The sequence below is a fragment of the Salmo salar genome, chromosome 02, assembly GCF_965601325.2.
Source record: "Salmo salar chromosome 02, fSalSal1, whole genome shotgun sequence".
NCBI lineage: Eukaryota > Metazoa > Chordata > Actinopteri > Salmoniformes > Salmonidae > Salmo > Salmo salar.
The window spans coordinates 68830001-68847071 of record NC_138292.1 but is presented as its reverse complement, the minus strand read 5'-3'; the positions used below and the strand labels follow the sequence as shown (position 1 = coordinate 68847071).

Sequence of the window (17071 nt, the reverse complement as noted above, 5' to 3'; positions counted from 1 at the left end):
TTGTATGAGGCTTGTATGTGGCTTGTATGTAGGCCTGAAGATGCTGAACGTGTTTATGTTAATTACCGGTCAATTACTGTGAGACCGACAGTCTTTTGCTTGACAATAACTGTCTGACAAAATTACATGACCGCCATCAGCCCTACACACACACACACACACACACACACACACACACACACACACACACAGTTGGGTCAACGTCATGTACCGCGGACTGGACGCTGTGGGCACGGACCAACAGGTATACATTAAAACACGCACACTCACACACAGAAATGGCACACATACACACACGCGTACATGAGGCTTGTATGAGGCTTGTATGTGGCTTGTATGAGGCTTGTATGAGGCTTGTATGTGGCTTGTATGAGGCTTGTATGAGGCTTGTGTGAGGCTTGAGTGAGGCTTGTGTGAGGTTTGTGTGAGGTTTGTGTGAGGTTTGTGTGAGGCTTGTGTGTGGCTTGTGTGAAGCTTGTATGAGGCTTGTGTGAGGCTTGTGTGAGGCTTGTGTGAGGCTTGTGTGAGGTTTGTGTGAGGTTTGTGTGAGGCTTGTGTGAGGCTTGTATGAGGCTTGTATGTGGCTTGTATGTGGCTTGTATGAGGATTGTATGTGGCTTGTATGTGGCTTGTATGAGGCTTGTATGAGGCTTGTATGAGGCTTGTATGAGGCTTGTATGTGGCTTGTATGAGGCTTGTATGAGGCTTGTATGAGGCTTGTATGTGGCTTGTATGTGGCTTGTATGAGGCTTGTATGTGGCTTGTATGAGGCTTGTATGAGGCTTGTATGAGGCTTGTATGTGGCTTGTATGAGGCGTGTATGTGGCTTGTATGAGGCTTGTATGTGGCTTGTATGAGGCTTGTATGTGGCTCGTATGTGGCTCGTATGAGGCTCGTATGAGGATTGTATGTGGCTTGTATGTGGCTTGTATGAGGCTTGTATGAGGCTTGTATGTGGCTTGTATGTGGCTTGTATGAGGCTTGTATGAGGCTTGTATGAGGCTTGTATGTGGCTTGTATGTGGCTTGTATGAGACTCGTATGCGTGGAGGCCTGAAGATGCTGAACGTGTTTATGTTAATTACCGGTCAATTACTGTGAGACCGACAGTCTTTTGCTTGACAATAACTGTCTGACAAAATTACATGACCGCCATCAGCCCTACACACACACACACACACACACACACACACACACACACACACACACAGTTGGGTCAACGTCATGTACCGCGGACTGGACGCTGTGGGCACGGACCAACAGGTATACATTAAAACACGCACACTCACACACAGAAATGGCACACATACACACACGCGTACACACAAATACTCACACACACACACACACACACACACACACACACACACACACACACACACACACACACACACACACACCACACACACACACACACACACACACACACACACACACACATTCGCTGTAAAACAACTGAGTGGAATAGTGGCTGCAAACAAGTTTTCCTACTGAAAATAATGTGTTGGATGAGTCAGCAGATTTCTATGACTCTCCTCTTGTTCCTTATTGAGGAATCAGACTAGACAGTGATGACTCTCCTCTTGTTCCTTATTGAGGAATCAGACTAGACAGTGATGACTCTCCTCTTGTTCCTTATTGAGGAATCAGACTAGACAGTGATGACTCTCCTCTTGTTCCTTATTGAGGAATCAGACTAGACAGTGATGACTCTCCTCTTGTTCCTTATTGAGGAATCAGACTAGACAGTGATGACTCTCCTCTTGTTCCTTATTGAGGAATCAGACTAGACAGTGATGACTCTCCTCTTGTTCCTTATTGAGGAATCAGACTAGACAGTGATGACTCTCCTCTTGTTCCTTATTGAGGAATCAGACTAGACAGTGATGACTCTCCTCTTGTTCCTTATTGAGGAATCAGACTAGACAGTGATGACTCTCCTCTTGTCCCTTATTGAGGAATCAGACCAGACAGTGATGACTCTCCTCTTGTTCCTTATTGAGGAATCAGACTAGACAGTGATGACTCTCCTCTTGTTCCTTATTGAGGAATCAGACTAGACAGTGATGACTCTCCTCTTGTTCCTTATTGAGGAATCAGACTAGACAGTGATGACTCTCCTCTTGTTCCTTATTGAGGAATCAGACTAGACAGTGATGACTCTCCTCTTGTCCCTTATTGAGGAATCAGACTAGACAGTGATGACTCTCCTCTCGTCCCTTATTGAAAACCAGAACATGTCTTCCTCCTTGCTTCTTCTTTTACTCTTGCCCTTTGACCTCTCTTTTGTATCCATTTTTGCTTTCAATCTCTCCCCCCTCACCTCTTCTCTTCCCTTTTCCCCCCATATTCCCCACATCCCCAATTCCTCTCTCTCTCTCTTTCTCACCTCTCCCACTCCTTTTCTCCCCCTGCTTCCCCTTCTCCCTTTCAGCCTATGGATGCTGCTCTACCTCCTTCCTGAATGAACTAACCTCTATCTATCTCCCCCTCCCCCTCTTTCCCCCATCCCCCTCTCCCTCCCCCTCCCCCTCTCTATCTCCCCCTCCACATCTGTCTCCCTCTTCCTCTCTCTTCCCCCCTCCCACTCTTTCCCCCCTCCCCTCTCTCTCTCCCTCCCCTCTCTCTCTCTCTCTCCTCCCTTCCTCCCCCCTCGCTCTCTCCCCTCTCTCTCCCTCTCCCTCTCTCTCTCTCCCCTCCCCCTGTCTCTCCCCCTCCCCTTCGCTCTCCCTCTCTCTCTCCTCCCTTCCTCCCCCCTCTCTCCCTCCCTCTCTCTCTCCCTCCCCCTCTCTCTCTCTCTCTCTCTCTCCTCCAGCCGTCTATTAACAACAATCCGTGGATGCTCCTGTACTTCATCTCCTTCCTCCTCATCGTCAGTTTCTTCGTTCTCAACATGTTCGTGGGTGTGGTGGTGGAGAACTTCCACAAGTGCAGACAGAACCAGGAAGTGGAGGAGGCCAAAAGGAGGGAGGAGAAACGACAGAGACGCATGGAGAAGAAGAGGAGGAGTAAGAGGGGGAGGTTTGGGGAAGGAGTGAGAGAGAGAGAGGGGAGGAATGGAGGGAAGGAGTGATTGAGGGGGAGGGATGGGGAAGGAGGGGAGAGAGAGGGGAAGAATGGAGGGAAGGAGGGATGGGGGAGGGATGGGGAAGTAGAGAGAGAGAGGGGAGGGATGGGGGAGGGATGGGGAAGTAGAGCGAGGGGAGGAATGGAGGGAAGGAGTGATTGAGGGGAGGGATGGGGAAGGAGAGACAGAGAGAGGGGAAGAATGGAGGGAAGAAGGGATGGGGGAGGGATGGGGAAGTAGAGAGAGAGGGGAGGGTTGGAGGGATGGAGGGGGAGGGATGGGGAAGGAGGGAGAGTGAGAGGGGAGGAATGGAGGGATGGAGGGGGAGGGATGGGGAAGGAGGGAGAGAGAGAGGGGAGGAATGGAGGGAAGGAGCGATGTAGGGGGGAGGGATGGGGATGGAGGAAGAGAGTGGGCGAGGAATGGAGGGAGAGAGAGGGGAGGGATGGAGGGGGGAGGGATGGGGAAGAAGGGAGGGAGAGAGAGAGGGAAGGAATGGAGGGAAGGAGGAATGGAGGGGGGGGATAGGGAAGGAGGGAGGGAGATAGAAAGGGAAGGAATAGAGGGAAAGGGGGAATAGAATAGACATTGTATCAAGTGAACATACACTCTGAGAAGAAAAGGTTCCTGGAGTATCCTTTGGGGGTTCTTCAAATTGAAACTATGGGGGAACCCCTATACGTTCTTCCAAGAACCCTTTAAATGGATACTCAAAGAACCTTTTGAAGAACCTTTTGGGGTTCATTTTTAATCTACCCCCTCCCCTGTTAATATTAATAATAATATGCATAACAATAACAACAAAAATACAATATTTTAGTTCTCAGTGTTTATTATGATTTTAGTGGCAAAGCAGAATAAAAAAATCTAAATATGAGGTAAACTCCAGCAGAGCCCCAAGTCCAGTGGGTATATCCTCTGTCCTGTTGATGTTAATGTGTTGATGTTAATGTGTTGATGTTCTCTGTATCCTCTGTCCTGTTGATGTTAATGTGTTGATGTCTGTATCCTCTGTCCTGTTGATGTTAATGTGTTGATGTTCTCTGTATCCTCTGTCCTGTTGATGTTAATGTGTTGATTTTAATGTGTTGATGTACTCTGTATCCTCTGTCCTGTTGATGTTAATGTGTTGATGTTAATGTGTTGATGTTCTCTGTATCCTCTGTCCTGTTGATGTTAATGTGTTGATGATCTCTGTATCCTCTGTCCTGTTGATGTTAATGTGTTGATGTTCTCTGTATCCTCTTTCCTGTTGATGTTAATGTGTTGATGTTAATGTGTTGATGTTCTCTGTATCCTCTGTCCTGTTGATGTTAATGTGTTGATTTTAATGTGTTGATGTTCTCTGTATCCTCTGTCCTGTTGATGTTAATGTGTTGATGTTCTCTGTATCCTCTGTCCTGTTGATGTTAATGTGTTGATGTTCTCTGTATCCTCTGTCCTGTTGATGTTAATGTGTTGATGATCTCTGTATCCTCTTTCCTGTTGATGTTAATGTGTTGATGTTCTCTGTATCCTCTTTCCTGTTGATGTTAATGTGTTGATGTTAATGTGTTGATGTTCTCTGTATCCTCTGTCCTGTTGATGTTAACCTCTCTGGGCTAGGCGGGACGAATTCGTCCCACCTACGTAACAGCCACTGCCAGCCTGTGGCGCGATTTTCAAAACCTTAAAATTCCTATTACTTCAATTTCTCAAACATATGACTATTTTACAGCCATTTAAAGACAAGACTCTCGTTAATCTAACCACACTGTCCGATTTCAAAAAGGCTTTACAACGAAAGCAAAACATTAGATTATGTCAGCAGAGTACCAAGCCAGAAATAATCAGACACCCATTTTTCAAGCCAGCATATAATGTCACCAAAACCCAGAAGACAGCTAAATGCAGCACTCACCTTTGATGATCTTCATCAGATGACAACCCTAGGACATTATGTTATACAATACATGCATGTTTTGTTCAATCAAGTTCATATTTATATCAAAAACCAGCTTTTTACATTAGCATGTGAAGTTCAGAACTAGCATACCCCCCGCAAACTTCCGGGGAATTCGCTAACATTTTACTAAATTACTCACGATAAACGTTCACAAAAAGCATAACAATTATTTTAAGAATTATAGATACAGACCTCCTCTATGCACTCGATATGTCCGATTTTAAAATAGCTTTTTGGTGAAAGCACATTTTGCAATATTCTAAGTACATAGCCCAGGCATCACGGGCTCGCTATTTAGACACCCGGCAAGTTTAGCACTCACCATAATCATATTTACTATTATAAAAGTTTGATTACCTTTTGTTGTCTTCGTCAGAATGCACACCCAGGACTGCTACTTCAATAACAAATGTTGGTTTGGTCCAAAATAATCCATCGTTATATCCGAATAGCGGCGTTTTGTTTGTGCGTTCCAGACACTATCCGAAATAGTAAAGAAGTGTCGCGCGCATGGCGCAATTCGTGACAATAAAATTCGAAATATTCCATTACCGTACTTCGAAGCATGTCAACCGCTGTTTAAAATCAATTTTTACGACATTTTTCTCGTAGAAAAGCGATAATATTCCGACAGGGAATCTCCTTTTCGGCAAACAGAGGAAAAAATCCCAAAGGCGGGGGCGGTCGGGGTCACGCACATAAGCCCAGTGTCCCTTGATCGGCCACTTGAGAAAGGCGATAATGTGTTTCAGCCTGGGGCTGGAATGACGACATTCTGTTTTTTCCCGGGCTCTGAGAGCCTATGGAAGACGTGGGAAGTGTCACGTTAGAGCAGAGATCCTTAGTAAATGATAGAGATGGAAAAGAAGTTCAAGAAATGGTCAGACAGGCCACTTCCTGTAAAGGAATCTCTCAGGTTTTGACCTGCCATTTGAGTTCTGTTATACTCACAGACACCATTCAAACAGTTTTAGAAAATTTAGGGTGTTTTCTATCCATATGTAATAAGTATATGCATATTCTAGTTACTGGGTAGGAGTGGTAACCAGATTAACCTCTATGGGCTAGGTGGGACGCTAGCGTCCCACCCGTGGTGCACTCCATCAACAGCAGGTGCATTTCAAGAGCGGCAAATTTGAATCCAAATAAATGTCAAAATTCAAATTTTTCAAACATACAACTATTTTACACCCTTTGAAAGATAAACATCTCCTTAATCTAACCACGTTTTACGATTTCAAAAAGGTTTTACGGCGAAAGCATAAATTTAGAGTATGTTAGGACAGTACATTTACAAGAGTTGTGTGTAATGTTTTGTCAATTCAAAGACAGGGTCACCAAAACCATAAAACCAGCTAAAATGATGCACTAACCTTTTACAATCTCCATCAGATGACACTCCTAGGACATTATGTTAGACAATGCATGCATTTTTTGTTCTATCAAGTTCATATTTATATCCAAAAACAGCGTTTTACTATGGCATTGATGTTGAGGAAATCGTTTCCCTCCAATAACCGGCAGTCAATTCAACACCACAAATTAAATAATTAAAATTAGAAAACATTGGTAAAATATTATATTGTCATTTAAAGAATTATAGATTTACATCTCTTGAACGCAATCAACTTGCCAGATTTAAAAATAACCTTACTGGGAAATCACACTTTGCAATAATCTGAGCACTGCGCCCAGAAAAATACGCGTTGCGATACAGACTAGACGTCATGTTGGGGAGATCTAAAATCGAAAATACTATGTAAATAATCCATTACCTTTGATTCTCTTCATCAGATGTCACTTCCAGGTATCACAGGTCCATAACGAATGTAGTTTTGTTCAAAAAAGCTCATAATTTATGTCCAAAAATCTCCGTCTTGTTAGCACATGATCTAAGCCAGCCGGACTTCTCGTCATGAACGAGGGGAAAAAATATATTTCCGTTCGTTCAAACATGTCAAACGTTGTATAGCATAAATCATTAGGGCCTTTTTTAACCAGAACATGAATAATATTCAAGGTGGACGAATGCATACTCTTTTATAACGTATTGGAACGAGGGTACCCAACATGAACTCACGCGCCAGGTGTCTAATGGGCCATCATCGTTCCATGGCTCTTGTTCGGTCAGATCTCCCTCCAGAAGACTCAAAACACTTTGTAAAGGCTGGTGACATCTAGTGGAAGCAATAGGAAGTGCCAAAATATTCCTCAGCCCCTGTGTTTTTCAATGGGATAGGTTTAAAGGTAATACAACACATCAGGTATCCACTTCCTGTCAGAAAATGTCTCAGGGTTTTGCCTGCCAAATGAGTTCTGTTATACTCACAGACACCATTCAAACAGTTTTAGAAACTTTAGAGTGTTTTCTATCCATATGTAATAAGTATATGCATATTCTAGTTACTGGGTAGGAGTGGTAACCAGATTAAATCGGGTATGTTTTTTTATCCAGCCGTGTCAATACTGCCCCCTAGCCCTAACAGGTTAAATCGGGTATGTTTTTTATCCAGCCGTGTCAATACTGCCCCCTAGCCCTAACAGGTTAATGTGTTGATGTTCTCTGTATCCTCTGTCCTGTTGATGTTAATGTGTTGATGTTCTCTGTATCCTCTGTCCTGTTGATGTTAATGTGTTGATGTTCTCTGTATCCTCTGTCCTGTTGATGTTAATGTGTTGATGTTAATGTGTTGATGTTCTCTGTATCCTCTGTCCTGTTGATGTTAATGTGTTGATGTTCTCTGTATCCTCTGTCCTGTTGATGTTAATGTGTTGATGTTAATGTGTTGATGTTCTCTGTATCCTCTGTCCTGTTGATGTTAATGTGTTGATGTTCTCTGTATCCTCTGTCCTGTTGATGTTAATGTGTTGATGTTAATGTGTTGATGTTCTCTGTATCCTCTGTCCTGTTGATGTTAATGTGTTGATGTTCTCTGTATCCTCTGTCCTGTTGATGTTAATGTGTTGATGTTCTCTGTATCCTCTGTCCTGTTGATGTTAATGTGTTGATGTTCTCTGTATCCTCTGTCCTGTTGATGATAATGTGTTGATGTTAATGTGTTGATGTTCTCTGTATCCTCTGTCCTGTTGATGTTAATGTGTTGATGTTCTCTGTATTCATAGCCAGAATGATTTTGCATTGCATGGTAATCGAACAGGTTTCCTGTTTTATTCATCAGAGGTGTAGGGAGTGAGAAGTCTGTGAATCCCAAAAATAGTCATTATACAGATAATTAACAAAACATGCACACGACAGTATTTGGTTTGTGTTCAGATACCTACAGACACAGAAGTGAGCAGTTCAGTCACCTGCACCCAATACAGCTAGCCTTCAGCATATTCTTATAGCCTACCTATTGTTACCTTTTTGTTGATTGATATCCATTGAATTGTGTCCATTTTCTGTTTTAGAAAGATTTGCACAAATATGAAAAGATAGATGGTATAATCATAAAACAATTTGGATCATACAATGGACAAACCTTACCTTACATTGAGATCTTTACATTTGTCAGTTAAGTGCCTGCACCTTCTGTCCTTTCAAATTCAAATCCAAGTGTTTCAGTTGGGCAGTTAAGATCCTGCAAGAACCCCCAGCTACTAAAGAGGTTCCTCGATGAACCCCACCTCCTATGGGGTTCTTGGAAGAACCTTTTGGAGGCCGTTTTGAGTGCCAAGAACCCTAAGGTTCTTTGAAGAGCTTTAAGGATCTTAGAAGAACCCTTGTTGAACAACACATTTTTACAGTGTATAGTTATTATTAAAAAGGTAGAAAGAGGTCAAATAGCATGAGATTCATTGAACCAATTATGAGAAGTAGAAAAATAAGAATATGAAAGTGTGATTAAAAGTTGGGGAGGATGGAGTCAAACTGAAAGTTGGGGAGGATGGGGTCAAACTGAAAGTTGGGGAGGATGGGGTCAAACTGAAAGTTGGGGAGGATGGGGTCAAACTGAAAGTCGGGGAGGATGGGGTCAAACTGAAAGTCGGGGAGGATGGCGTCAAACTGAAAGTCGGGGAGGATGGGGTCAAACTGAAAGTCAGGGAGGATGGGGTCAAACTGAAAGTCGGGGAGGATGGGGTCAAACTGAAAGTCAGGGAGGATGGGGTCAAACTGAAAGTCGGGGAGGATGGGGTCAAACTATCCTGGGAGCCGGAGAATTAAAGTAGAATGTTTAACTGGCCCGTCTCTGCAGGTGGTTTGATGTAATACATGATGATATCATTATATTACTATATGAGGATGGTCATTCATCACTTTAGTCCATTTAGGTCTATTTTACTTCCTGTTTAAGGAAAAGGATATTATTCATTTCTCTGTAGATTAGCTCATCCTTTCTTTCCCTCCCCTCTACTCGCTCCCCGTCTTCCATCCTTTCTCTCTCACCTTCTCTTGCTTTCTCTTCACCTATCCTCTCCTCCCTCCCGTCTTCCTTCTTACCTCTACAATCCTCTATATCTCTCTTTTTCCCATCTTCTCCCTCTCACTCCTCTCTCTCTCTTCTCTTCCCTTCCACACCTCTTCCTCTCCTCTCATCTTTCCTACCCCTCCCTCATCCCCTCTTCTCCCCTACCTCTATCCACCCTATCTCCTCTCCTCATCCTCCCCTCTCCCCTCTCTTCTTCATCCTCGCTCCCCTTCCCTCTCCCCTCTCCTCCCCTCTCCTCTTTCTCCCCTCCCCTCCCCTCTCCCCTTCCTCCCCTCTCCTCTTGTCTTCCCCCCTCTCCCCTCTTCTCTCCTCTCCTCCTCTCCCTCCTCCTCCCTTTAAACCCTACAGAGGCCCAGAAGCTACCCTACTATACCAACTATAGCCATGGTCGTCTGATGATCCACACTCTGTGTACCAGCCACTACCTGGACCTCTTCATCACCTTCATCATCTGTATCAATGTCATTACTATGTCCCTGGAGCACTACAGCCAACCACAGGTATGGACGGGTGAGGGTTTGGTGTGTGTGTGTGTGTGTGTGTGTGTGTGTGTGTGTGTGTGTGTGTGTGTGTGTGTGTGTGTGTGTGTGTGTGTGTGTGTGTGTGTGTGTGTGGCTAAATGCCATCATACTTTCTTCTTCCCCTCAGTACTCTATTTGTCTTTGATCTTGAGATTGTACAGTGACATAGCTTGGCTTTTGAGGTACTGTCTCAACAAGGCTACAATGTGACCCTCACATTCAACAAATACTAACCCATCTCTCTATCTCTCTCCCTCTCTCTTTCTCTTTCTCTTTCTCACTTTCTCTCTCTCTCTCTCTCTCTCTCCCTCTCTTGTCTTCCCCCCCTCTCTGTCTATCACTTTCTCTCTTTTCCCCCCTCTCGCTCTCCTCCATCTTTCTCTAGTCATTGGAGACTAGTCTGAAGTATTGTAACTATTTCTTCACCACAACCTTCGTGGTGGAATCTGTCCTCAAGCTCATTGGCTTCGGGTTCCGACGCTTCTTCAAGGACAGGTACAGTAGGAAACACACACACAACACACAACACAAACACACACACACTCAACACACACACACAACACAGCACACACACAACACACACAACACACAACACACAACACACACAACACAAACACACAACTGTTTTCTGAGTCATGCCTCCTATATATCAGATTACTCACATTACCCAGATGGTTGTTATGAAGAGTGACTATGATTATGGAAGACACACGCACACACACACACACACACACACACACACACACACACACACACACACACACACACACACACACACACACACACACACACACACACACACACACACACACACACACACACACACACACACATTAAGTGATTATGGAAATATCTAAGGCTTAATATCCTAATGCGTATTCATGTGTGTGGAATCACCTCCAGTGTAATTGTAATGTTTTAATGTAAACCACAGGAGAGGACCAGAACTGATGCTTTGATCAGCTCCTTTAATTACATATTATCTTCAACTTCTGTTTCCCCATGTAGATCGTGATGATCAACACACACACTGACACACACACACACACACACACACACACACACACACTTACGTCCCCATGTAGATCCTGTTTAACATGGAGGTGTTACAGCGATAAGGTATTAGATAAGACTCATATCTGAATGTGCCTGATTAGAAATGATGGGAATTTGATGTGTCGTCTTCAAGTCCATATAGACTGATGTAATAGAAAGAGAGCAGATCTTTATTTGTCAAGTTTTAACCATGAAATTCCATCAGAAGTGTCAGCCTACCTTCAGCCACCTTCTAATACTCTACATATTACCGCAACGAGAGAGAGAGAGAGAGAGAGAGAGAGAGAGAGAGAGAGAGAGAGAGAGAGAGAGAGAGAGAGAGAGATCAAGTGTTGTAGTGTCAATAAAAATTAAACATCTTCTTAATTCTCTTCAGGACTTGACCCTGTTAACCTCTTGGGGCTAGGTGGGACGCTAGCGTGCCACCCGTGGTGCACTCCATCAACAGCAGGTGCATTTCAAGAGCGGCAAATTTGAATCCAAATAAATGTCAAAATTCAAATTTTTCAAAAATACAACTATTTTACACCATTTGAAAGATAAACATCTCCTTAATCTAACCACGTTTTACGATTTCAAAAAGGTTTTACGGCGAAAGCATAAATTTAGAGTATGTTAGGACAGTACATTTACAAGAGTTGTGTGTAATGTTTTGTCAAGTCAAAGACAGGGTCACCAAAACCATAAAACCAGCTAAAATGATGCACTAACCTTTTACAATCTCCATCAGATGACACTCCTAGGACATTATGTTAGACAATGCATGCATTTTTAGTTCTATCAAGTTCATATTTATATCCAAAAACAGCGTTTTACTATGGCATTGATGTTGAGGAAATCGTTTCCCTCCAATAACCGGCAGTCAAGTCAGCGTCACAAATTAAATAATTAAAATTAGAAAACATTGGTAAAATATTATATTGTCATTTAAAGAATTATAGATTTACATCTCTTGAACTCAATCAACTTGCCAGATTTAAAAATAACCTTACTGGGAAATCACACTTTGCAATAATCTGAGCACTGCGCCCAGAAAAATACGCGTTGCGATACAGACTAGACGTCATGTTGGGGAGATCTAAAATCGAAAATACTATGTAAATAATCCATTACCTTTGATTCTCTTCATCAGATGTCACTTCCAGGTATCACAGGTCCATAACGAATGTAGTTTTGTTCAAAAAAGCTCATCATTTATGTCCAAAAATCTCCGTCTCGTTAGCACATGATGTAAGCCAGCCGGACTTCTCGTCATGAACGAGGGGAAAAAATATATTTCCGTTCGTTCAAACATGTCAAACGTTGTATAGCATAAATCATTAGGGCCTTTTTTAACCAGAACATGAATAATATTCAAGGTGGACGAATGCATACTCTTTTATAACGTATTGGAACGAGGGTACCCAACATGAACTCGCGCGCCAGGTGTCTAATGGGACATCATCGTTCCATGGCTCTTGTTCGGTCAGATCTCCCTCCAGAAGACTCAAAACACTTTGTAAAGGCTGGTGACATCTAGTGGAAGCAATAGGAAGTGCCAAAATATTCCTAAGCCCCTGTGTTTTTCAATGGGATAGGTTTAAAGTCAATACAACACATCAGGTATCCACTTCCTGTCAGAAAATGTCTCAGGGTTTTGCCTGCCAAATGAGTTCTGTTATACTCACAGACACCATTCAAACAGTTTTAGAAACTTTAGAGTGTTTTCTATCCATATATAATAAGTATATGCATATTCTAGTTACTGGGTAGGATTAGTAACCAGATTAAATCGGGTACATTTTTTTTATCCAGACGTGCAAATGCTGCCCCCTAGCCCTAACAGGTTAACTTCCTATGGGACGTCACCATCCCACCTGGCCAACATCCGGTGAAATTGCAGAGCGCGAAATTCAAACTACAGAATTAGCAATATTTAACTTTCATAAAATCACAAGTGTAGTACATCAAAATAAAGCTTAACTTCTTGTTAATCCAGCCGCTGTGTCAGATTTCAAAAAGGCTTTATGGCAAAAGCACCCCATGCGATTATCTGAGGACAGCGCCCCGCATACAAAACCATGAAAAACATATTTCAACCAGGCAGGTGCGACACGAAAGTCAGAAATAGCGATATAAAAAATGCCTTACATTTGATGATCTTCTTCTGTTGGCACTCAAAGGTCCCAGATACATCACAAATGATCCTTTTGTTCGATAATATCCTTCTTTATATCCATAAAAACTCAGTTTAGCTGGCGCGTTTCAGTCAATAATCCACCCAGTTTCCCTTTCTCAAAATGCCTGCTTTGGGCCTGCTTTTCATCCAGAGGTGAAAATACTGACCCCTACCCAAGAGAGGTTAACAGTATTTCCTACAGTAGCACGGTTGTATGTCTCTGACTGTTAAATAAGCCTAGACTGCACACACACACACACACACACACACACACACACACACACACACACACACACACACACACACACACACACACACACACACACACACACACACACACACACACACACACACACACACACACACACACACACACCCCCTCTAGGTCAAGAAACATTTACACCATCAAAGAAGTCTGGGAGGAAAATGTGAATGACTGATCTGCCGTATGACAAAGTCTGAAAACGTTTGTTTGTGTGTGTGTGTGTCTGTCTGTGTGTACATGTGTGTGTGTGTGTTCATCTGTCTGTCTGTGTGTACATGTGCGTGTGTGTATGTTCATCTGACTGTCTGTGTGTACATGTACGTGTGTGTGTGTGTGTTCATCTGTCTGTCTGTGTGTACATGTGCGTGTGTGTGTGTTCATCTGACTGTCTGTGTGTACATGTACGTGTGTGTACATGTGTGTGTGTGTGTGTTCATCTGACTGTCTGTGTGTGTGTGTGTGTGTGTGTGTGTGTGTGTGTGTGTGTGTGTGTGTGTGTGTGTGTGTGTGTGTGTGTGTGTGTGTGTCTGTCTGTGTGTACATGTACATGTGTGTGTAGGTGGAACCAGCTGGACCTGTCCATAGTGTTGTTGTCAGTGATGGGCATCGTTCTGGAGGAGATTGACTACAATGCTTCTCTACCCATCAACCCTACCATCATCAGAATCATGAGGGTGCTGCGGATAGCACGAGGTACAAACACACCCATGCATGCAAGTACGCACGCACGCACGCACACACGCACACACAAACACAAACACACACACACACACACACACACACACACACACACACACACACACACACACACACACACACACACACACACACACACACTTCCCTTTTCACCTCCATACTAATGGAATAAAGCTAATGCTGACATTCCATATTCTACTCTGCATTCTATTTCTCCCCTCATTGTCATAAGCCTCCTCCATCCTCTCTCTCTATCTTTACCTCTCTCTCTCTCTCTCTCTCTCTCTCTCTCTCTCTCTCTCTCTTTCTCTCTCTCTATCTATCTCTCTCTATCTATCTCTCTCTATCTATCTCTCTCTATCTCTCTATCTCTCGCTCTCGCTCCCTCTCTCACACACACACACAGGCCACCTTAACACCTCACTGGGAAAGAACAGATAATGATACGACTAGTGTTAAAAGCTTTGGCCCTCGGCACTCAATCTTTCGCCCGCTACAATACCACACCAGGACCGCAGAACGACCACCTGGGAAATAGATGGTAATTACCGCCCAGTCAATACATGGAATAACGAGCGGTTGTGTTATCTGACTGGAAGGCTTATGTAGCTCCAGTCCGCAGGGTGTTTTCCTGTGTGAATGTTATAGTAACTAATGTAACACAGTAACTAGTGTAACACAGTAACTAGTGTAACACAGTAACTAGTGTAACACAGTAACTAGTGTAACACAGTAACTAATGTAACACAGTAACTAGTGTTACACAGTAACTAGTGTAACACAGTAACTAATGTAACACAGTAACTAGTGTAACACAGTAACTAGTGTAACACAGTAACTAATGTTACACAGTAACTAGTGTAACACAGTAACTAATGTAACACAGTAACTAGTGTAACACAGTAACTAGTGTAACACAGTAACTAATGTAACACAGTAACTAGTGTATCACAGTAACTAGTGTAACACAGTAACTAGTGTAACACAGTAACTAGTGTTACACAGTAACTAATGTAACACAGTAACTAATGTAACACAGTAACTAGTGTAACACAGTAACTAGTGGAACACAGTAACTAGTGTTACACAGTAACTAATGTAACACAGTAACTAGTGTAACACAGTAACTAGTGGAACACAGTGACTAGTGTTACACAGTAACTAATGTAACACAGTAACTAATGTAACACAGTAACTAGTGTAACACAGTAACTAGTGGAACACAGTAACTAGTGTTACACAGTAACTAATGTAACACAGTAACTAGTGTAACACAGTAACTAGTAGAACACAGTAACTAGTGTAACACAGTAACTAATGTAACACAGTAACTAATGTAACACAGTAACTAGTGTAACACAGTAACTAGTGGAACACAGTAACTAGTGGAACACAGTAACTAGTGTTACACAGTAACTAATGTAACACAGTAACTAATGTAACACAGTAACTAGTGGAAGACAGTAACTAGTGTTACACAGTAACTAATGGAACACAGTAACTAGTGTAACACAGTAACTAGTGTAACACAGTAACTAGTGTAACACAGTAACTAATGTAACACAGTAAATAGTGTAACACAGTAACTAGTGTAACACAGTAACTAGTGGAACACAGTAACTAGTGGAACACAGTAACTAGTGTAACAGTAACTAGTGTAACACAGTAACTAGTGTAACACAGTAACTAGTGTAACACAGTAACTAGTGTAACAGTAACTAGTGTAACACAGTAACTAGTGGAACACAGTAACTAGTGTAACACAGTAACTAATGTAACACAGTAACAAGTGTAACACAGTAACTAGTGTAACACAGTAACTAGTGTAACAGTAACTAGTGTAACACAGTAACTAGTGGAACACAGTAACTAGTGGAACACAGTAACTAGTGTAACAGTAACTAGTGTGGCTGACTGATTAGAAATAACTAGGGAGAGGATTCCAAAGAGGGCTGTTTAAATTCTAAAGGTTCTGTTTTAAAGAGGAAGAGAAAACATCGCCAGTGGATCTTTTAGCTCCGAACACTTCTATGGAAATTGCCATTTGATTCGTTCATCTGTCACAAAGGGTACAAGTCTATGCTTTAGCCACCCCAATTTAAAGAACTTTGTTATACAGGAGTCCCGGGGGGAGAGAACGGGGGAGGAGGGGGAGAATGAGGGAGGAAGGAGAGAAGGGGAGGACAGGGGATACATGGAGGAGAGAGAGAGAAGTGGAGACTTTCTAGTGCTTGTTAATGATGTTTCAGGGTGAGGCCAAGGTGGATCTCCAGGACTCCATATCCCAGAAGACAAATGCTGCTTCTTTTCCCGGGACAGTCTTGTTCTCTCAGTCGTTACTGTTAAAATGGTAGAATGTTGCCCCGGGTTCTTTTTTTGTGACATGGGCATTGTGTAGATTCTCTAACCTCAGAATACCTATCATTAATAATATACAAAAGTGAAATAAACAATACAAATGAACAGTAAACATTACACATACAGAAGTTTCAAAAGAATAAAGACATTACAAATGTCATATTATGTATATATACAGTGTTGTAACGATGTACAAATGGTTCATGTTCAAAAGGGAAAATAAATAAACATAAATATGGGTTCTATTTACAATGGTGTTTGTTCTTCACTGGTTGACCTTTTCTTGTGGCAACAGGTCACAAATCTTGCTGCTGTGATGGCACACTGTGGTATTTCAACCAATATATATGGGAGTTTATCAAAATTAGATTTGTTTTCGAATTCTTTGTGGATCTGTGTAATCTGAGGGAAATATGTGTCTCTAATATGGTCATACATTTGGCAGGATATTGGGAAGTGCAGCTCAGTTTCCACCTCATTTTGTGGGCAGTGTTCAAATAGTCTGTCTTCTCTTGAGAGCCATGTCTGCCTACGGCGGCCTTTCTCAATAGCAAGGCTATGCTCCCTGAGTCTGTA

General features: G+C 42.6%; 1 protein-coding gene across 1 annotated transcript in view; it reads left to right on the top strand.

Annotated features, from left to right (window-relative positions):
- LOC106590384 (voltage-dependent T-type calcium channel subunit alpha-1I) overlaps nucleotides 1-17071 on the top strand; it is a 187130-nt gene that overhangs the window by 134489 nt on the left and 35570 nt on the right. The window contains exons 27-30 of the mRNA XM_082969363.1: nucleotides 2815-3007; nucleotides 9790-9941; nucleotides 10348-10457; nucleotides 14001-14134. Coding sequence (XP_082825489.1) covers nucleotides 2815-3007; nucleotides 9790-9941; nucleotides 10348-10457; nucleotides 14001-14134 — 589 coding nt within the window. The remainder of the gene's footprint in view (nucleotides 1-2814; nucleotides 3008-9789; nucleotides 9942-10347; nucleotides 10458-14000; nucleotides 14135-17071) is intronic.